This window comes from Notolabrus celidotus, unplaced genomic scaffold (assembly GCF_009762535.1).
Source record: "Notolabrus celidotus isolate fNotCel1 unplaced genomic scaffold, fNotCel1.pri scaffold_282_arrow_ctg1, whole genome shotgun sequence".
NCBI classification, from domain to species: Eukaryota; Metazoa; Chordata; class Actinopteri; order Labriformes; family Labridae; genus Notolabrus; species Notolabrus celidotus.
Genome location: NW_023260122.1, coordinates 22683 through 44727, shown reverse-complemented (window position 1 = coordinate 44727; position 22045 = coordinate 22683). Strand labels below are relative to the sequence as shown.

Sequence of the window (22045 nt, the reverse complement as noted above, 5' to 3'; positions counted from 1 at the left end):
GGTGGTTGGTGAGTGTGTTGAATCCAGACAATTCAACATTATTATTTCTTTACAAAACTAATCGAAAGAAAGGAAAATGATAGAGAAATAAGAAAAATAAATAAATACGTATTATTATGTGTTTGTATTATATTACATGTTAATAGCAGATTTTTTAAAATATAGTAATCTAATGTCCTGATGATGTAAAGTGTTAAATCTAAAATATTGTGGAAAATACATTAAAATTAAATGAGAATCTAAACAAAAAATAAATAAGGAATTAAAAAAAGATGTAATATCATCATTATTATGATTATAATTATGATTATGATTATTATTACTATTATTATTACCTGTATCAGGTGAAAGTAACAGCCTGTGTGTGATACAGCCTCTCTAACTTATCTGCATTCTCAGTTAACGCGAGACCAGGCCCAAGTATCGCGAGATTTCACCAGCTGTTTAGTCTGTGTTTTTTTTAGACTGGTGGTAGTCGGTCAACACGTGGGGAGGAGAGACTGACTTTTCACAGGGACACATTTGAAAATCTCACATTGCCAGTATTGCTCTCATCGTGGCGGCACCGAGGACCCAAAAATCCTGTAAGTACCAAACGGAGGGAGGGAGCAGCGTGGAGGTAACAGCGTGGAGGGGACAGCGTGGAGGGGACAGCCGTGCACGCAGATAGCATCTACATCATGTTCACACAGCGAGTTCAGATCCACGCAGAGCTGCAGCACATGCAGGGTGTGAAAACCTTTCAGTGACATTAACATGAGTGTGTGCAGACTGAGTGCAGATTACAGGGAATCTGTCTGAGGGCTGTAATCCCATGTCATTGAACAACTAGCCTACACATCCCCACACACTCAGCTAGCTGCTCCTGTTGTGTAACTTAGATTAGCCTAATTCCTCCTCTCTGCTCGCCTCTCTGACTCACAGCAGCTCCAGGTGTGTTTAATGTGAGCAGGTATGAAGGCATGGAGGCATAAAGCAGGGACTGTGTGCAGGCCGGCTAGCAAGCTAACGTGAAGGTCTGCGGCCCGTGTAGGACAGCAGATCTCTGCAGGTCCTTTAACCTGGTCCCTGCGTCAGTCCGGCTCAGGCCCGCAGTGCTCCGTGTTGATGCGTTCAGGGTGATGCCAGCATGATGCTGGTCTGTGACTTACAGTTAAACTCTAGGATTCATTATGTAAGCAGCTCGGGGACAGAGTCTCCAGGCCGGGGACAGGGTCTCCAGGCCGGGGACAGGGTCTCCAGGCCGGGGACAGAGTCTCCAGGCCGGGGACAGAGTCTCCAGGCCGGGGACAGAGTCTCCAGGCCGGGAACAGGGTCTGCAGGCCTGGGGTGAGAAAGTGAGTCTGCTGTTTGATGACATTGTGATTGGAACATGTTAGAATGAGTCTAATCTGAGCTAGCCTGCTAACCTCTCTCTGTTCACGCTCTGCGGCCTCCTAACGAGCCATGCTGGATGCTGCGTTCACGTGCTCCTCGGATGGTCTAGTTTCCTGAATTGAGTCGTTCTTCCGATTTAAGCTTTCGGTCCAAGCCATGGTCCAAACACAGAGCCTTCAAATACACATATATTATATCATTGCTCAGAAGTACTATAAGTAGTTCTATGTGTATTGAAAATAAAAGCTACAGATATACATTTAAACAGTTATTAGAAAGCCAAATTGGTGAGCAACACGCGAATTAACAAAACGTTTTAACCACAGAGACAATTTTTCTATCCGGCCCCTCGAGTGTCTTCATCTTCTGACTTTCTGAGCAGCCACTCTGAATTAATCTGGCGTTAATGTTAATGTTTAAACGGGATATTCATTTTTCCGATTATTCCCACAACACATGAATGCACCGTATGCCACTACCACTTCTGAGACCGGCCGGTGTTCTGGTGAATAGTGCTTCCTATCGAGATGTGCTACCGAGCTGTTGTACGCATGCTCAGAGCTACAGTACAGCGCGTTTGGCACTATGGTTTGGCACTACCTGGAGCATTATTTGACGGAGGATGTTAGCACGTCTTCCCCTTCAGATATTAATACAGCAGTGTGTTATACAGAAGTTTGTTTTTATGATATTTGTATAAAATAATGTGAGTTCTAATATCGACCCTCCCTGAGGGAGCATGTTCGACTCAGCAGCTCAACTTCACATAACACCGTATTCCGCTCCGGACAAAGCTACACCAGGCTCCATGTTTAAATGTGTCAGTGAACAGTTTTCATTATATTGTGGAACCAAAATGCATTTTATTTGTGTATAAATGATCTTATGTCATTGTTTGGTATGTTTGGATGAATTCGGCCTTTAAAGCAGCAACAAAGAGGAACGTTTAGAATAAGTTCCTTTAACTTGAATGGATGCTAATTTACTGCATTTACTCTCCCTGAGTCTCAGCGTGCTGTCGCAGGTGTGCTGTAATGGCATGTGTTAGTGTAGGGACAGGTGAGAGAGCAGAGTGACGGAGGCTCTCTGTGTGGTCTGTTATAATGCGGTCTGTGTCTTTGCTAGCTCCACGTCTGTATCTGATGTTAGCTGTGGGAGAACTCTCGGAGTGTTTCAGCTGGTGTGTTTCAGCTGGTGTGGAGACCAGACAAGGCCACTGGGATTATTTATGATGGCCACACGGAGTCACATTGGAGGTATTATTAGCTCGATGCTCCTGGAGATGCTCGGGCTTAGGTTAAGTCTCTAAGAAAGTTGCCTTTCTGATTCTAGTCCATCTCAGCACCTGACCCGGTGAGTGCACCTGTCATCCCTGTGCAGGAGTATTTAAGGTTTATTGGGCTGTTTTAACTGAAGATTAGCAGCTGTCATATACACAGTGATCTTTAATTAAACACAGGATGTCCCGTGTTAAATCTCCACCAGGGTTGATTCAGAAATAAGACATTTTTAGCTCCTTCTGCTCGGCATGCTTCACAGAGACTGATCACAGGATGCTTTACGGTAACTCTGCCGTAAAAGAGAGTCCTGGTACAGTTCGGCTCACACCTGTAACATGTTTCCGGTAATACAGGAGAGAGGAGGCAGTTTGTCAGCTCAGCTTTGTGCAGCCTTTATGAAAGCAGCTTAGCTTCAGTGTAGTGAAGTCTGCAACATGTAAATACAGCCTGACCACTCCCCTGCTCTCTGAACACCAAGGTCACAGTCTCAATGAGTGCTGTAAGGTCAGTATGAAGACCAGCAGGCTGACCTGGGAGGAGGATCTGTGTTAGTTTGACAGCTTCTTACTTCTGTTGTAACCTTGCCCAAGGTGAATACACGTGTGTGTGTATATGTGAGTGTATATGTGAGTGTGTGTGTGTATATGTGAGTGTATATGTGAGTGTGTGTGTATATATGTGAGTGTGTGTGTATATGTGTGTGTGTGTGTGTGTATATTTGAGTGTGTGTGTGTGTGCATGTGCCACCATTTCATAGGAACGTGTGTGCAGGCTGCACGGTCTAAGTGTGTGTGCAGGCTGCACGGTCTAAGTGTGTGTGCAGGTGTGGACAGGCCTCAGGTGTTGGTTCTGTATCTGAAGGTGAATTGCAGCTGATAGTATGTGGAAGTGTTTGGAGCTGAGTCCAACATGTTTCTGTTCAGTGCAGGGGTGTTGCTAGGCATAAAGCTCTGCTGGGGCACAGGTCCCCTACTATTTCCCCTTCCCCACACACACACACACACACACACACACACACACACACACACACACTTTTTATGGGCAGGTGTTTTCTCGTGCCCTCTAAAGACATCCAGAGCTTTTTTTCTAGTTAGTGAAACCAGTGCTCACAAATGTGTCATGTTTCATGTGTTTACCAAACATCCTACATGAGAAACAAAAAGCTGCATCTCTATTTACAGAATGTTATAACCAGGGAAAGCTTTCAAACCATTGTGAATTTAATGATGCTTTTTTTTTTAACCCAAAGCAGTGCTGGGGATAGTGGGACTTCACTTGTTTAGGAATGAATGAATGTATGGGAAACAATGCAGTGGATGCAACACATTAACAACTGCTCCTAAAGTCTTTTCCTTTACTTCCGATTGCCAGTCCGCCCCTGATACTGGGGCACAGCTCATTTATACTGCAGCACATGCCCCAGTAAAGGGGGTCTGGCGACGCCCCTGGTTCAGTGACAGTTTTCTTCAGTTATCTCTCATTCATTTTAAGACTTTTTTTTTTAGCAGAGATAGATAAAAGTAGCAGAACGCTACAGGTAAATATTATAACCTTCATGTTTTTATCAGACTGAGCAACAAATCTCCACACAGGACACGCTTCAACCAGCGTTTATATTTTCTCAAAGCTTTTGCTCAAAATAAAATGTCCCTAAAGAAGTTCTCTGCACAGTTTGTGTAGGTCTTGACTCTCATATGAACCAGGAGCTGACATTAAGCTGCCTCACCCTCTGTCTCAGGAACATTACTTTAGATTCAGAATAACACTGAAGACTGTAATACCTCATCCCGACTGACCTGACTTACTCAGAGAATAGTATCATAATGCACGCTCTGCTTGCTATGAAACATCTACCTGATCTCTTCTGTACTCACTCATCTGCAGATTTGACAGACTAAACTTCTCGCCTCAGCGGTCTCTCTTGTCCTCTCCCTCACTCTCCCTCGTCTCTTTAGGTTGTTTTCTCTACGTGTTGACTTTTGTTTCCTTTAGATCGAGAACCTCCTGGTTTTATAAACATGCTAGCTTCAGAGGAAACCTGCGCTACAGTCGGTGTTCACCCTGAGCGTGGAGAGAGCGCTAGCAGCTCGGTCAGCAGTGTGGTGGTGAGGCTGCGCACCGAGCTGCTCACAGTGACGCTCTGACCTCTTGGGACTTTAAATCTGCTAAATCAACATTTCCTTTGGCATCCTGATGGTTTTGATGAATGTGCAGCTCTTTACAGATCTCTCCTCCAGTCTGAGTCTCTGCGTCTCTTCTCTCAGCGCTGCCAACAACAGCAATCTGCACTTTACCTTTTAAGAGGCGTTTCTGATCCCTCACTTTATCATGTTGGGATTTATCTTTCTATCTGATCATCTTGTACCTTTGCAGAGCTTTGCCATGCATGTCTAGTTTCATCAGGTCAGTGATGACGATGGAACGTTACTGCAGTTAACGCTCCTGGCTACATCCTGAACCTTTCCTAAGACAGCATGCTCATATCTGGATTGAGTAACTTCAGATGTGTCTCTCGCTCTCTCTGGTCTCTGCATACCGGCTCCTGAAGCAGAACTAGATAATCCAGGACCTCAGACACGGGCCACTGTGTGCATGTGACCTCAGACGTCAGAGTCGGTCTGAATGCATCTCCAGAAAGTTTGTTTTGTTCTCGACTTCTTTACAAGAAGTTCTTCGACATCACTGTGCACGAAGGACCTAAAACAGAAGTTTATGAACGTGTGAGGGCTGTTTCATCGATCACTCACTCATTCATCTCTGAGAGCACAGAGCAGTGTGAAGCTATCAGACTTATCAGCTGTCAGAGCTCTCATCCTCTCGTACAGGAAGCTGTTAGCAGCGGTTTGTTTAGACGCTTTAAATGAATGAAACCAAAGACTGATCTGAATCAATCATTCGTCTTATCGTCAAGCTTATTGTCTCCAAACAGAAATAAAGGTTCTTTATTTAACTCATCGCACACTGGATATTTCTCAGACTCTTCCTGCACTGTGAGCCCTGCAGTAATGTGACACCAGGAGAACCTTCAGAGTTAGCAGATATCAAACAGTTCCCAGATTCATGTTTGTTTTAAAGAAAAGAAGTCTTTAGTTTATATTGTGTGAAATCCTCTGACACTAGATCCTCTCTCTAAACCGTCAGACATGTTCTCAGCCTGATGTGTGCTCGGTGTCGTCTTTCTCACCTCTCTCACTCAGTCTTCAAGGCTTTAAATTATTAAAGGTGAGGACCGCAGCCTCGTGAATCAGGACTCTGCAGCCGGCCGGTCTTTAAACACAGAGTAGTCTTAAACAACGTACAAACTAAAGAGTCTCTCTCAGTCCGACCAACGCTGATCTCTCATCGTCAGCAGCACGACTCCTGCTCCAGGAGAGAAGGAGACGGACATGTTCCTCTCATGTCTGATCTGTTAATATGGATTTTAAATGAGTTCACATCTTAGAGGAGAAGAAGAAGGTTTAGATGAACTCTGTCATATTTAACTTCTCCTTTAAAGTCAGTCTGACTCTCCTGAATCCTTCCTGCTCGAAACACTCTTCAGCTCTGTCATGGCTTCAGTGCTCATGTCTCCCATTTTTACACCTTTTCTCTCACTGATGCTTATTTTTATAAACTGTATTCTGTTAGCATCAGGTTTAGGTCGATAAAGGACTCTGTAAGTCAAAGGACGTCAGATAAACAGGACTATCTTAGCCAGTGGCGTCTCCCGATCCTTGTGACCCTCTCCCTTCCTTTATGACGTTTAGGGAGAGAGGTAAAAGGCTCATATCCTGTATTAACATGTTTGCCTCCGTGACGTCCCCCATCTGTCCCTGAAGCGCTGTTATGAAGCCGATCGTCGGCCATATTGGAAACGCTGAACTCAACCTAACTTCTGTGGAGCTAGTGTGACGTTAAGAGGCTGGCCTTAAGCCTCCTCGCTAACAGCTACAGTGTTCCTGCCTGTCAATCAAGTCAGCCACGCCCTTATTTGGGCAAAACTCGTTAGTTTAACCGACATAGCAATGTAATAGAATGCAATTTTCAAATCGTAAAGGCTGCGATTAAAAGAAATAATGATGAAGTGTCAAGTACACAGACGCAACCTCACGTGATAGCATGCAGTAGGTGGCCGTAGGTAATGCACCTTTCAGCTGATTTGCCGACGGCCAAAAATCTCAGAAGAACGAGACACGTGCGAGAGGGGGATGAAGAAAACAACTTCAGCCACGCTAAGTTTGGATTTGTTGTTTTGTTGTTGACGTCTTTAAAAATGACCTCAGCAGAAGAACCGATCATGTTGAGGCGTACAAAATAATCAACACACTGAATATCAACATGTGGAGCAGGCTTATGAATAATCTCCACAGACACAGAGTCAGTGAAGACCCAGACAACATGTGGATTTACTGCAACAGGACAACTGAACAGAATCATATTTCAGACTCACAGTGTCCAGTTTTCTGTCTACTGGTTCTTATTGAGAAAAATAGCATGTTTATGTGGTCAGGTGTCAGCCGGGAGCACAACAGGGTCAGAATCAGTCTGACAGACGGAGAAAATAGAGACCTGTCACTCCGCCTCAGCCCCCAGCTGAGCGTCTCCGCTCATCTTCAGTCAGCTGATTCACATCCAAACATGCTTTAAACTTCAAACACTTGTTTGGCAGAATTTTGTTGAGTAGTTGTGGTGAACACTTACAAGACTGCAAGTCAAAGTCTTCAGTAAGTTTACAACTGTAATTGAAGTAGATAAAGGCAAATGAATTAATATGAAAGATGGTTTATTTATCTTAACATAAGCCTGGCCAATAAGAAAGAACAATTCAGTATGATATTGTTTATTATACAGATTGATTTATTGCTTGTGTTTGTTGAAAAATACATGAGAAGAGGACCTTGAAAAAATAGTCGCATATTAAATCGCAATATTAAGGAAAATAATCGCAATTAGATTATTTTCCAAAATCGTTCAGCCCTAGTTTAATATCTTCAAGAATAACGAGTTATAATAAATTCCCCCATACAGTGTGTGCTGAGAGAGAAATGAGCTGCTTTCTATGGGTGTGTATGTGGTTTCTGGTGTTTTTGTAGCCTGCCTCTAGTGGACGCTCAAGGAACTGCAGGTTTCAACAATTCCGCATTGGCTTCTTATTTTAATATCAGGGTTTCTTGTTTTAAGCATTTTCTGCTGGTCGTCAGATAGACTGCAGGTCTCGGATCTCTCCCTCAGTCTGTGGTTGGAAGCTGTCCCGGGCTGAGCCTCCATCCTGCAGAGCGACAGCTGATTACGTGGAGCAGGTGGGAGTGTCAGACGCCGGAGAGGTCAGAAGTCCTCGTTCACAGTGCTTCCTTTCCTGAAACACACACACACACACACGGACACGCACACACACGCACACACACTCACACACACACACACACACACACACACACACACACACACACACACACACACACACACACAGATGTATGTATTTGAAGCATGGAGCAGCTGGAAGAGCGAGCCGGGTCATGCAGCATGGCAGGTTGTGGCTGAGTCACGTCGATGACATGTGATGCGTTCTGTGCAGGTCTGTTAAGGAAAGGCATGTGCACATAACCTTTTTTTAACACACACACACACACACACACACACACACACACACACACACACACACACACACACACACACACACACTCAGGGAGTCCTCGCTGTTCTTGCTGTTCTAGAGGCTGTCCTCTCTGGGTTCTGAGATATCAGAGGATCTGTTTGTGTCTGTGTGACTTCGGCTCTTTGTTCGTCTTCCTACTCAGATTATTTTTAATCTGTTGAATCATGAAGCACTCCGAGAGACATGTTCACGCAGCAGAGTTTAACCCTTTTGAGAGCTGACCTCTAGCATGCAGCCATTTTATCATGACCTCTGTTTGAATCAACCTGAAGTAAAGATGGATTCATTGGTCTCAAACATCACGAGTCCTGTCTGTTGTCATGCTGGAGGCTTGTTGGTGACGTCCATGTTCACGATTAGGGCTGGGTATCACCAGGTCCCTCGCGATACGATATCACAATATTTTACCAACGATAACGATACTATCACGATACAGCGATTCTGTGATAATCCACATATTGCAAGAAATATCATCCACGATACATCCCGGTATCTGTGTCACTGAAGAAGTTCAGAATGTATTGACTACACTGAATCCATTTCACAGGAATAACCAAACATTGTCAATTAATTTCACATGAACGACAGCCAAGTAGAACAAAGTAACTACTGCACATATGGTCTAATGTGCCCACCGGCTGCCTATTTGTGGCCATTGAACTGTTATTCCTTCACTATATGTTTTGGTCGGGTTAGCACCATAGACTGTATAAATAATGGACGTAGTATCCGTGATGTCACCCATCTGTTCCTGAGAGCTGTTTGGAAGCCAATCAACGGCAGCAGCCATATTGGAAATGCTGAACTCAACCAGGCAGAGTGTGACGTAGTGTGAGCCTCCTAGCCAACAGCTATGTGTTCCCGACCGGGAGTCACGTCAGTCATGTCCTTATTTGGGCAAAAACTTGAAATCTTAATATCTTCTGAACCGTCACGTTAGAAAAAAATTCACCCCTGTACAGTGTGTGCTGATAGAGAGATTAGCTTCATAGGGCCATGCTGTTTTTTGAACCAGGCTGTAAACATGTTTATTAATGCTGCAAAGATCGTCTCTTTCCCATTCATGTCTATGTGGTTTCTGGTGTTTCTGCAGCCAGCCTCAAGAGGATTCTTGATGTATTGCAGTTTATAACACTTCCTCATGGGCTTCATAGTTTGAGACCGGAGGTTGCCGCTTGGTCAGCACATGTATACCGCGACTTGTCTCCATGCCAACGATATGCAGACAGCATGTTACTGGGTCACTTAGAGTTCACCGTTGCGACTGCATTTTTTAACTTTCACTTTTGTTTATGGAGCAATTCGCAAAGTGGCACATTGCCAGCTGTAGCACAGCTAGCTCACAGAAATGTTAGCATTAGTGTCGTGACCCGTCCTCTCCTCCACGGTAAGCTCTGCAAACTCTTTATCATGTGTTGTTCCATTGTTGGTATAGTAAAAGTCCAAGTGGGCGTTTCTCTCTGCTGCTAATCCTCCGTCTTGCACCATTTTCTTTTTCTTCTTCTTTTTATTTCCTTTCAAAGAGTACTCTACCACAGCACCCACTCTTATTCATGCTAAGCGCCATCATGTGGAGGCTTGAAGTAGTGACTCTGTAAATCTAAATTGTAGCAGGCTTTAGTGAGAGAATCTGTTTGGAACAGCTGTATGTTTATTGTTTAAATATCTATGATTAGCGCCAGTGTATCGATAACGTATGGCAAGACGAAATATCGCGATATGTCATAGTATCAATGTTTAGGAACACCCTATTCACGATATGTGCATCAAAAACAGCTGCACCTGTAGCTTAGCTTGTAGCTGTTAGCTCAAACACAGAGCACATTACTTCAGTCAGCTGAGAGTCAAAGTGAAACGTTATTCTTCAGTGTGTTATTCTTCCATCACGGTGTCAGGGAATCATCATAATTAACAGCTGGGGTTATTTTGTTCTTTTGGTGTGTTTGGGCCCGTGTGTGTGCGTGTGTGCGCGCGTGTGTGTGTGTGCGCGCGTTGGTCTCTGTGCGCGTGTGCATGTGATGGTCTCTGCTGCAGAGGGTTCATCTTTGGGCCAGTTGCAGGATTGGAGTCAGTATTGGATTAGGTATCAGATATAGAAAGCTCAATCTCACCCTGAGTCTACTGCATGAACAGCAGAGTATTTAACACACTGAGAGTTATTTAGAGGGGGTTTGTTCAGACTCCAGCAGATCATCAGTGATGATTGAAAAAGTTAAACTCAGATGTGTTGAATGTTTCTTAACCAGCAGTTAAAAACAGGGGAGGCTCTGAGGAGGCTTCAACTTCTTCCTTTTTGTTGCCCTGATATGAAGGATCAGAGTCAGTAGATCTGTCCCTGATGCAAGATTCTCTCTGTCCTGTCCCTGATGCAGGTCTCCCTCTCTGTCCTGTCCCTGATTCACATCTCTCTCTGTCCCTGATGCAGGTCTCTCTCTCTGTCCTGTCCCTGATGCAGGTCTCTCTCTGTCCTGTCCCTGATGCATGTCTCTTTCTATCCTGTCCCTAATGCAGGTCTCTCTCTGTCCTGTCCCTGATGCACGTCTCTCTCTGTCCCTGATGCACGTCTCTCTCTGTCTTGTCCCTGATGCAGGTCCCCCTCTCTCTGTCCCTGATGCAGGTCTCCCTCTCTGTCCCTGATGCAGGTCTCTCTCTGTCCCTGATGCAGGTCTCCCTCTCTCTGTCCCTGATGCAGGCCACTCTCTGTCCCTGATGCAGGTCTATCTCTGTCCCTGATGCAGGTCTCTCTCTGTCCTGTCCCTGATGCAGGTCTCTCTCTGTCCTGTCCCTGATGCAGGTCTCTCTCTGTCCTGTCCCTGATGCAGGTCTCTCTCTGTCCTGTCCCTGATGCAGGTCTCTCTCTGTCCTGTCCCTGATTCACATCTCTCTCTGTCCCTGATTCACATCTCCCTCTGTCCCTGATTCACATCTCTCTCTGTCCCTGATGTAGGTCTCTCTCTGTCCCTGATGTAGGTCTCTCTCTGTCCCTGATGTAGGTCTCTCTCTGTCCTTGATGCAGGTCTCTCTCTGTCCCTGATGTAGGTCTCTCTCTGTCCCTGATGTAGGTCTCTCTCTGTCCCTGATGTAGGTATCTCTCTGTCCCTGATGCAGGTCTCTCTCTGTCCCTGATACAGGTGTAGCTGTTAGCGTCCTGAGGAAATGCCGCTGAGGTTTCGCTCTGTCGTCCCGTACACGCTGCCCGGAGTCCTCGCACTGATCGGCTGGTGGTGGTACGTCTCACGGAAGAAAGACCGGCTCGTCTGCCATGACGGTCCGGAAGGAGCTCCCACTGGGATCGGCGCGAGGTCATCTCCGACGGAGGGCAGCAACGGGCTGGTGGAGAAAGGCGCAGACGGCGCCTCAACCGACACAGTAAGCTCTGCCCACAGACCCGCTCAGGACGGGACACAGAGAACACAATGCAGTGAAGAGACGCATAGATCAGAGGCTGCTGCTCCTCAGCTCGGACACATCCTCCTCCTCTCCTCTCAGACCTCAGCTGGAGAGGAAGACCACATCCTGCAGGGCTCACCCAGGGACCACAAAGACCTGAAGAGAAGCTCGCTAACAGAGCACGAGACGCACAGGGTCCAGGATCTCACCTTGACCCCGGCAGAGGACGTGGTTCTAGCCTGCCAGTCTACCAAAGTCTCACACTCATGCCCGCTGTCGGACGCAGAGCGGCCGGAGCCGGAGGGCGAGGTCGCCAAGCACCACGGCTCTGCAGTCACACAGGAGGAGATGCTGGTCTGCACCGTCACCCCCGCCAAAGTCCAGAGAGCGACCCCGTCAGAGGCCGACTCCCTGGAGACCCCGCCTTTAGCGCAGGATTTCAACCCTCACATCCTGACCAGCACGCCCAACTTCCCCTTCCTGTCCCTGGCCTCCACGGCACTCACCCCCGTCCAGGACTCCTGCGCCCCCTCGTCGGAGACCACCGAGGACGTTCAGGTTCACGCGGAGGAGCTGGATCTGGAGCTACTGGCGGCTGGACTCATAACTGAGGTCATCTCGGCAGCCACCCAGGAGGTCCTCGGGATCACCAGCAGCCAGGGAACAGGGAGTGGCAGACTTTGCTCCCCACAGGAGCCAATCACAGCTGAGCACCTCCACCCGCTGAGCGGCCCCCCTCAGAGCGAGAAGCAGGAGCAGGGCATGTCTAATGGCTGCTCGCCCGCCGCGGTGTGGGAGCCCGTAGAGGTCAGAGGTCATCAGAAACACAGTGCACAGAGAGAACTGTGGCACCAGCCGGCTCAGAGCTCGTCTCTGCTCCACATGAAGCTGAGAGGAGACGAGCTGCTCGCCGAGGACTCGGCCTGCAGCACGTGTCACTCTGAGGATGGTGTCAGCAGCGAGGATCTGCTCAACAGCGTGTTCGACAACCACACGGACGTCCTGCAGGTGACGGACCTGTCCACGAGAGAGGATGCGCAGCCTCCGTCACAGGCGGAGTCCAATGCTGAGGAGACAGTGGTGCCTGAAGGAGAGGAGATTTCCAAGAGGCTGAACGGGATGGGACTGAGGAACGGAGCGCACGGGACGAGTGAGGTGGAGACAGATCAGTCCGGAGGTGAGACATCATTCCTCTTCTCTCTCTGATTAAAGTCTTGATTTATGTTTCTGAGTATCATCAGACAGTGACCTGATCCTGAAGGAGCCTGGACACATGCTGCACATGAGAAACACTGAACCCGGGTGTCACTCTGACGTGTGTCTCCTCTGAGGAGGAGACTTTGTTTCTTCAGCTTCAGGGACGAGAGTTTGATGCTTTCAGTGAATCATAGATGTCGTAGTTTTGAGTCTCTCGCTCTGTAAATGATCGTTGTGATGATATCTCGGGCTGATGGTCGAGCTGTTCGTGTCTCTGAGTTGAGATGTGAAGAGGTGAGAGTGCAGACCGGTCAGGATCTCAGCTGAGCAAACAGAGGACCTCTGCTGATTCTTGTGTTTAGTTGTTCTGATCTGTGGTTTAGTGTTTTGAACCTGCATTCTGCACATAATGAATCTGTTGTGTGCAGAATGAGCGGCGCTTTCAGAGATGTTTGTAGCATCCGACGGCTGGAAGCAGACGTAACCAGGGCGTGATATCTAACGTGTTCATCTCTGTGGTCTTGTTAGGGGGCCAGCTGCAGCCCAAGTCACACCTGTAGACCTTCCCCTGTCACAGAGTGGACCAGGTAAATGATCTACAGGACAGGGCAGCGGGTCCAAGTCCAAGGAGACGGGGCAAAGACTCCAACCTTCAGTCTTTGTTTATCTCTGCTGTCCTGTGGTTTCAGTCCTCCAACATGCAGACTCAGTCTGAGGTCTGTGAGGTGTTCTCTGATTAAACCGCTTCAGGTTCTTCATTGATCCTCTTCAGGTGCAGCATGAGAGGACTGCTGCTCGCCTGTGATCTGTTCACCAATCATGTCAGATAACCAACGAAGAAGAAAGCAGAGGTCGAGGTGTTAGAGAGCAACAGATACTGACACTTTATTTATTTATCTGATCAGCTGTATGTTAGGGTGATGCATGGCAGTAAATGTTGCAGGTACAGGTGAAGTGTTTCAATACATTTAGCAGTGAGAGGCAGTGTTCTGCAGTCAGTATTGAAGGTGTAGTATCAGTACAGGTGGAGGTAGAGGTCATGCCTTGCACTAAACACTGCAGCAGTAGGTGATCTTGCAGTAACTCTTGCAGGTAAATGTGACTAGTTGCAGTGAAACTTCCATGTAAAGATGATGATGCAGTTTGTGTATAATAAATCTGATATTGTTTATTATCACACAGATTGATTTATTGCTTGTGTTTGTTGAAAAATACATGAGAAGAGGACCTTGAAAAAATGATTGCATATTAAATCGCATTTGCAATATTAAGGAAAATAATCGCAATTAGATTATTTTCCAAAATCGTAAAGCCCTAGTATCAGTACTTGCAGGTGTTGCAGGACTTGTATGTGTTGCAGGACTTGCAGGTGTTGTAGGACTTGCAGGTGTTGCAGGACTTGCAGATGTTGCAGGACTTGTATGTGTTGCAGGACTTGCAGGTGTTGCAGGACTTGCAGGTGTTGCAGGTGTTGCAGGACTTGCAGGTGTTGCAGGACTTGCAGATGTTGCAGGACTTGCAAGACTTGCAGGTGTTGCAGGACTTGCAGGTGTTGCAGGACTTGCAGATGTTGCAGGACTTGCAAGACTTGCAGGTGTTGTAGGACTTGCAGGTGTTGCAGGACTTGCAGATGTTGCAGGACTTGTATGTGTTGCAGGACTTGCAGGTGTTGCAGGACTTGCAGGTGTTGCAAGACTTGCAGGACTTGCAGGTGTTGCAAGACTTGCAGGTGTTGCAGGACTTGCAGGTGTTGCAGGAATTTGCAGGTGTTTCAGGACTTGCAGATGTTAGTGTTGGAGGGGGTTGTAAGGTTTGCAGGTGTCACGGGTAAAGGTGTCTTCTGTGTCCTCAGGCTCTGATGTGAACAGTATGGACTCGGTGGACAGCGGCTGTACGATGGGAGTCAGCGACAGTCAGAGTAACCACGCTGCCTCCTCCAGCTCGGAGCTCGTCATCTGGGAAATCGAGGTGCCAAAGGTGAGTCTGACTCTCAACATGAAACCTCACAGGTGCAGCACGTTATCGACCCACAGACGTATAAATAAGGTCACTACGGTGGAAGTTTTTCTCTAACGGCCACAGAGGAAACGGTTAATCATTTATAGGACCGTTGTTGATCAGCTGATCAGAGTCCAAGGACGGAGAACAAAGATTTCCACCTTCACTGAGTTTAGAATCAAAGTCTGGTTTTACTCTTCAGGAGTTATCTGCTTGTTTTCTTCTTCTCTAAAGCTCAGTGAGGATCATCTGCAGACTTTACCGCTGCATTCATAAACTACTGTTTCATAAAGTATAAATCTGTGAACTAGAGGAAGACATTGCAGCAGAGATGGTGCATTTAAGAGTTCTTTCCTCTCAGACAGACCTGACAGATCCTGAATTCAGGCTCTCAAAACCCTGATGTTTAATTTCAGCTTGTTTAATGTCCTGAGATCACACAGTAGCATCTGTAAATGTTCTAAAGCGCTGCAGTAAGCCAGCTTTCAGCAGACTGTAGTGTGACATGTTCGATACAGTGAAACTGAGACTCAGCTGAGACAGAGTTCAGGTGGTGAAAGGTGAACACAGACAGAATGGAGTTCAGACTCTCAGGTCTTCTTCATTCTGTGTGAATGAACATAAATGATCTGTTATTGAATCGAGCGTGAGTAACAGGAGGAGATGCTGACGTGTCTCTTTGTCTCTGTCTCTCCTCTGCAGCATCTAGTCGGGCGGTTAATAGGGAAACAAGGGAGATACGTGAGTTTCCTGAAGCAGAACTCCGGTGCTAAGATCTACATCTCCACTCTGCCTTACACACAGGAGTTTCAGATCTGTCACATAGAGGGTGAGTCTGAGGGAGCAGGTCTACAGCTCCTGTTTGAGTCCTCACATGAGTCCAGATCCACTCTGTGACCTCTGATTGATTTGCTCTCCCTGCAGGTACACAGCAGCAGGTGGACAAAGCTTTGTCCCTGATAGGAAAGAAGTTCAAAGATCTGGACCTGACCAACCTTTATGCACCTCCTCCTCCTCCCCTCACGTTACCGTCTCTCCCCATGACGTCCTGGGTAAGAAGCAGCTCTCTGGAAACAGGCGTTATTTCCTCTTATTACTTCAGTCTCAGGCAGACAGGACTTCACCTTGCTGTGAGGGGTCGACTTTAGAGGATTTAGGAGGCGGAGCTTCTGAACATTTCTATTAAGTTTCCAGCAGACGTTTCAGCTCCCGTCTGTGCTCTGTCTCTCCAGCTGCTGCTCCCCAGCGGAGTGACGGTCGAGGTGATTGTGGTGAACATCGTGTCAGCCGGTCACGTCTTCGTGCAGCAGCACACACACCCGACCTATCATGCTCTGCGGAGCCTGGACCAGCAGATGTTCCTCTGCTACTCACAGCCGGGCACGCCGGCCCTGCCCTCACCTGCTGAAGGTAAGATACATGTCCCCGAGTGTCCGAGTCCTTCCTGAGGAAAGACCCAAAGACTCTGGTTTTTGTCTCCTATGTAATCAGAGGTCAAACTGTAAACAGATTCTTACAGAGAACGAAGACGTCATCATTTAAAGAAGTCCGCCGTCAGAGAGAGTTATCGATGCTCAGACAGAATCAGATTTAAAATGTGTTCAAAGAAAATCAAAACGGATTAATCCTTTTTTTATCATGAAGGATGAGAAGGTTTCTGCAGCTGTGACCAGCTTATTACCTTATTAACAACACTTCAAATATATGATAAAATATCTGTGTTTGTGTGTGCAGTCGGTGTGATCTGCGCGGCGCCGGCGGTGGAGGGAGCCTGGTGGAGAGCTCAGGTGATCACGTTCTACAAAGAAACAAACGAGGTGGAGATCAGATACGTGGACTACGGAGGCTACGACAGAGTCAAGATCGACTCGCTACGACAGATCAGGTGAGAGCCGAAGATTGCAGGGTCGGTTTTATGTTCTACAACATCTGGCGCCAAAACAGAAGATGCAGCTCCGATGATTAGACAAATGTCTTCCACCATAACACCCTGCAAACCATCCATAAAATATCATCTCTAATATGCAAACATATTTCAAACTGATCTTTCTTCATTTGAAGTCCAAAATCCAAATGTTTAATTCTTTATACTGCTCCAGTGCTCCGCTCTGGAGACATATTTAAAGCTGTCTCTGCTGAAGTTATTCAAATCTCCTCGTGTGCACACCATAGAAGTCTGAATTTTTACATCTCATCATCCTCTCCAGAAGATCTTAACTACAGCAACATTTAACAGGATATAACTTACTGTGTTCTTCTATCAGCTGCTGATGGAAGCGTGCAGAATGCTGCCCTCTAGAGGACGATGTTTGAACATTGCTCTGCAGATGTATTTTAATGCCATCATGTTTGATCTTTTACCTGCTCAGAGAGGATCAGACTCCATGTGTGTGAGGTATATCTTCAGTAATCTCTAACAGAGTTTATTCTGTGTTTATTCTGCAGGTCTGATTTCGTAACACTACCGTTCCAAGGTGCTGAAGTTTTGCTCGACAACATCGCTCCACTTCCAGGTAAAACACGGGGAAATAAAAACTCACGTGTCACGAGTCGTACAACAAATCAGCACGTGTCTGTCCAATCCTGCACAGCTTCTTCTTCTTCTGTGGTTTTTATAAAATGTGATTTATAATGTGTCACCAGGAGAGGATCGATTCTCAGCTGATGCCACGACGGCATTGGAGGAGATGACCCGAGGAGTGGCGCTGCTCGCACAGGTGAGAATAAGCTCTTCCCAGATCTCCTCCAGAGAGACTGTCTGATCCAGGACTGACTGTTTCTCACTTTGTCTCCCTGAAGGTCTCAAACTACGACAACAACACAGGCCTCCCTCTGGTGCACTTGTGGAACATGGTCGGGGACGAGGTAGGTCCAACACCTGTTTCTGTATGAGCTGACGCTTTAAAGGATCAGGGTTAAGCCTGATCCAGAAGAGACCGTGTCCTGCTCTGTGGGTAACCTGAGTCCTCTCTTCTCTGCAGGTGGTTTCAGTGAACCGCACATTGGCAGAGCGAGGTCTTGGTGTGTGGGTGGACGGGTTTTGAACTCCTCACATGCTCTGACCTCCACCCCTCCACCCTCCTCCACCTCTACCCCCCATCAGGACCCGGGTCCCCCTCCACTGGATCGAAAAAGATTGTTTTTGTTTTTCTTCTTTTTGATTTGTCGCTCCTCACCTTCGATTTCCTGTTGAAAAGAAATTAAATTGTTAGCAGGCAGAAAACGTTGAAGAACACGGCCCTGCTTTAAAATAAGAGCCTTCCGTCTCGATCATGTCGACAAAGAACTCAAAGAAAGACGGGAAGAGGTACTTGTAAATGTTTTCTTTTTTAAAAATCTATATTGTAACTAAATAAAGGTTGAACGATATTTTTTCCTCCCGATCATCCTGCGTTCACCTGGATCATCAGGACGCCATCACCTCCTCGCCCTGTAGGCAAACACACGTTTTTGGGTGTTTTTTTGGATCATAGAAACGGGGGAAGAAAAGCAGTAGAGACTGAAAGGAGGGATGAGGAGACTTCTCTGGACTTTCCATCCAGCTCTGACTGAGAATCTACCTTTTCTCCTCCATGCTGCACTGAATCACCGAGGAACCAGGAAGTACAACTGACCACAGCGAATGCAGCTTTTCACACTGGAACACTAACGTCTCACAACATTTACAGGAGGAGAGATATGATCTAACACCGGGCGGATGGGACAGACCATCACGTTCATTCTGCTCATGTGGGACGCATCTAGACTCTGATTCTGTTAGAAGGTCCCACAAATCATGAAAGATCAACTTTAGAAGGTTTATTTTCACGCAGAGTGACACGCTTAAGCCTTCAGCCCTGCAGGGACTCCCCACGTTTAATTATGTTATAACCAGATCTGTTCATGCAGACTCATTCTGACTCTTTGAGTTCAGATTCACAGGAACGAGCTGTAGACATGGAGACCTGCAGGATGCATCTTTAACATGTTCTAGTCCTGCTGAAACACCACAGACTCCTCAGCTCACAGCTTTAACGTTAGATTGTAAACGTGGGGAAGGTCTGATGGGGATGAAGTCTTAAACTAGGTGCTGTGTTTCCCTCAACATGAACTCATTGAACAGAAGCTCCTGAGTGTCAGAGTGCTTTTTAAAATCAATCACTTACAAACTAAAGACATGTGAAGGGAACGAGGCTGCTCGAGGTTTGCACTAAAATACAATCGTTAATGTGTCCTGTTGGTTTGATGTGTTAGAATGAGAGATGTCATGAAGACTTGAAGAAAGAGAAACACTTAAGTTCAGACTGACGAGCAGAGAGAGAGAATCGAGATTTCAGATCAGCTGCTCTTCATTTATAACGACCTGATATCATCCACACGTTCTCTCTTCAGAGAAATCATCAACTTCTTTGATCTGCAGCCAAAAAGACGATAGATTGTAAAAATAGACAAATCTGAAGTTAAAAATATGTGTTAGCATGGTTGCTAGCCTCTGACAACAGCTAAGGTTGGCTAACAGCTAGCTTGGGTATGCTAACATAACAGTTTAAAAGTAAGGGTCAACATTACGAGCTCTTCATGCTAGCTTTCTCTTGCTGTTCTCATATTCCTCTAGGTAGCTAATAATTACACTAATTTAACAGGTGCTCAGCTAACATCACACTCAGCTAGCATAATGCTATTTGTATCATTAAAATGTGGGGTTAGCTACAGGTGCACATTCCTAGCTAATGATTTCACTAATCCGTCAGGATGCTAAGCATTCCTTGCTAACGATGCTGGCTAAATCTTATCCCACTTAAGCGGCTGAGACTTGGCATGACATAGAAACACTGTATTGTAAATGTTTTAAGCTAACTTATGCTAAGATTCAACCACTTCCTGTCATACTGTTAGCTAGCTCTCATCGTAGCTTAATGCCTCACAGTTTTCCCATTATATCCCATAACAATCTAACGGTAGCGTACAGGAAGTGGTGGAACGTGAACATTAGCTGTTGTCTGATGCTAGCTGATGAGCTAACTTAAATGTTAATGCACCTGGAGTTTGGTCAGAGCTAAATTAGCTTTTGTAGCTTAGCATTTGTTAGCTCATGAGTCAGCAGCCAGGTTTATTTTAACTGTTAGCATCACTATAATCCCAACAGCCGATTTAAGACTGACTTACTCCTCTCTATCATGTTAGCACACATCATTAGCAAGGAAGGCTTTCTTTAGTATGCTAACATCCAATCAGGAAGTGTAAGCTGGAGGCTAACATTAGCTGTTAAATGAAGCTAACAGGTTTTATCGTTGAAGTTGTTGCAGATCAGGAAGCAGTGAGACTCTGAACTACAGAGAGATGGAGCTCCTCTTTACGTCTGTGCTCACCTGATGTTTAAACTTCAGCTCATCTGTTCTTCTCTCTCTGAGTTCACTTTGACTCCACGTCCTGATATTTGGATTGAAGTTATTTTGGACCCGTTAAATGTTTGTGTTTTTAGGGACCTGACTCAGAGCGAGCTCAGCGTTATTCCAGCTTCACTTTGAGATCACAGATTTTATTATCAGAGCTCTGAGAGAGCAGCAGACTGAACCATGAACTGAATATGTAATCTGTGTTACTACATGACTTTTTAACAAACAGGGTAACGACTAAACCCATCATCATAGAAATTAAATAATCAATATTAAAGTCCAGACAGCCCGCAGGCTGTTTTAAGAAACACGAGTTATATTTTTATAAATCCTCCCAGAGTCATGACTCTGTTTTCATTTCTGAGTTTAAAGTGAAGAAGTCTGTCTGATAATGATGAGGTGTGTTTCCTATCAACTCTAATGTGTTATTATTTATCCAACACAGACTCCTGATGAATCAGCCAAGTGTCTGTTACAGGCTCTGAAGTGACTCCGTAAAGTCTCAGTCTGTCTTCTGTCCTCAAGACGTTTTATTTTCTGTCATCAGAGACTAAACTCACAGAAACGTCTCAAACTGAAAACATGTAAAGAAAGAGAGTTTATCAGTTTGTTCTGGGTTAATCGTCCTCTCTGAGTTATTCCTCGTTGCAGCTTTTAACATGAATAACCACTACAACCTGCTACCACAGTCTGACCTCCTCCCAGCGTCTCGTTAAGCTCATTCAGATCTTTTTATTTCTGCAGCGATGTGAAGGAGTTCTCTCTCACCACATGAACCTGTGTGTTTGATTTTGTGTGTTTTCAGTGGAGATGAAGTCACTGTTTATTAGCAATAAGGAAACTTGATGATGAACTGAAGGAGAGTGTGAGGCCGTACGTGACACACAGGTGAGGCTCTCTGTGGTGTGTCTCAGGATGGTGTGTGAGGTGTTGAGTGGACATGCTTCAGGCAGCTGATGGAGGTTTATTCACGTGTAGGAAACTCTGACAGTACTCGCAGGAAGTCGTCCTCATGTTGGTGCTGGACTTGGATCAGTAGCCATATAGTCTGTGGAGGATCACGTGGTCCAGTCTGCTCCTTCTTTTTTAATCCATGTTGAATAAAAGCATCTCCCTCTGCCCTCTTTAACACCAGAGTCCCTCCCTCACCTGGATGATCGAGCTCTGTCCGCTCTGTAAATAAGATATTTGACTGTACTTTTCTATAACACTGGAGAGAAAGATATAAAGGGAACATGATTATTTTTTGTTTCTGTTTGGTTTGTTCTGGATCATCCTCCTCTTCCTCATCCTCCTCCTCCTCCGTCAGTCCTTCACGGTTCAGCTCACGCTGTGCGGCTGGTTTTAAGTGTTTGCATAGTTAGAGACGACTTGATCATTGGATTATTTAAATGGGTGTGACGTTCTTGTGCCCAGAAGCATTTAACATGTACAGATCAGTTTTTGCTAGGCTCATCTTAAGTTTGATTTGTTGATTGTACAGATCTATTAGGAGAAAAATAAAAGTTATTAAAAGTGTTTTTGGTATACTCTCTTCTTCACCTCGTGTCCGTCAGCATGTGTCCTCTGTGAGGTCTGCTCTCATGATCACAGAGGATCATTAACACCTCACCAGATCTGGTTAACAATCTGTCTCTGTGGTCACATGCTCGCTCTATGTGAGGAATGCTTTTAAAATCTAAAGTCTTCTGAGAAACGTTATGGCTTTTCTAAAGATTCATGGATGTTATTTCTTCTAAGTTTCTTTTTTAAATGATTTTGAGTTCCCCAAGTATGTTCCCTAACGATCACTTTGA

The 22045-nt window shown here is 45.8% G+C and overlaps 1 protein-coding gene across 2 annotated transcripts; it reads left to right on the top strand.

Moving 5' to 3' along the window:
- Nucleotides 1-425: 425 nt before the first annotated feature.
- akap1b (A kinase (PRKA) anchor protein 1b) lies at nucleotides 426-21767 on the top strand. 2 transcript variants are annotated; one of them, XM_034678989.1, is made up of 11 exons: nucleotides 426-584; nucleotides 11421-12856; nucleotides 14729-14853; nucleotides 15577-15703; nucleotides 15799-15926; nucleotides 16107-16284; nucleotides 16609-16759; nucleotides 17320-17387; nucleotides 17518-17591; nucleotides 17674-17739; nucleotides 17856-21767. In XM_034678989.1, the coding sequence occupies exons 2-11, from the start codon at nucleotides 11446-11448 to the stop codon at nucleotides 17916-17918; spliced, it is 2391 nt and encodes a 796-aa protein (XP_034534880.1). In that variant the 5' UTR covers nucleotides 426-584; nucleotides 11421-11445; the 3' UTR covers nucleotides 17919-21767. The 2 variants fall into 2 exon arrangements, with proteins under 2 accessions (XP_034534880.1, XP_034534881.1); XM_034678990.1 differs by lacking the exon at nucleotides 426-584 and adding an exon at nucleotides 9561-9676.
- Nucleotides 21768-22045: the final 278 nt, after the last annotated feature.

Coding starts and splice junctions, on each gene's coding strand:
- akap1b (XM_034678989.1), top strand. CDS start 11,446: ATGCCGCTGAGGTTTCGCTCTGTCGTCCCGTACACGCTGCCCGGAGTC. Junction 17,388..17,517: donor CAACATCGCTCCACTTCCAG/GTAAAACACGGG, acceptor ATGTGTCACCAG/GAGAGGATCGATTCTCAGCT. Junction 17,592..17,673: donor GAGTGGCGCTGCTCGCACAG/GTGAGAATAAGC, acceptor GTCTCCCTGAAG/GTCTCAAACTACGACAACAA.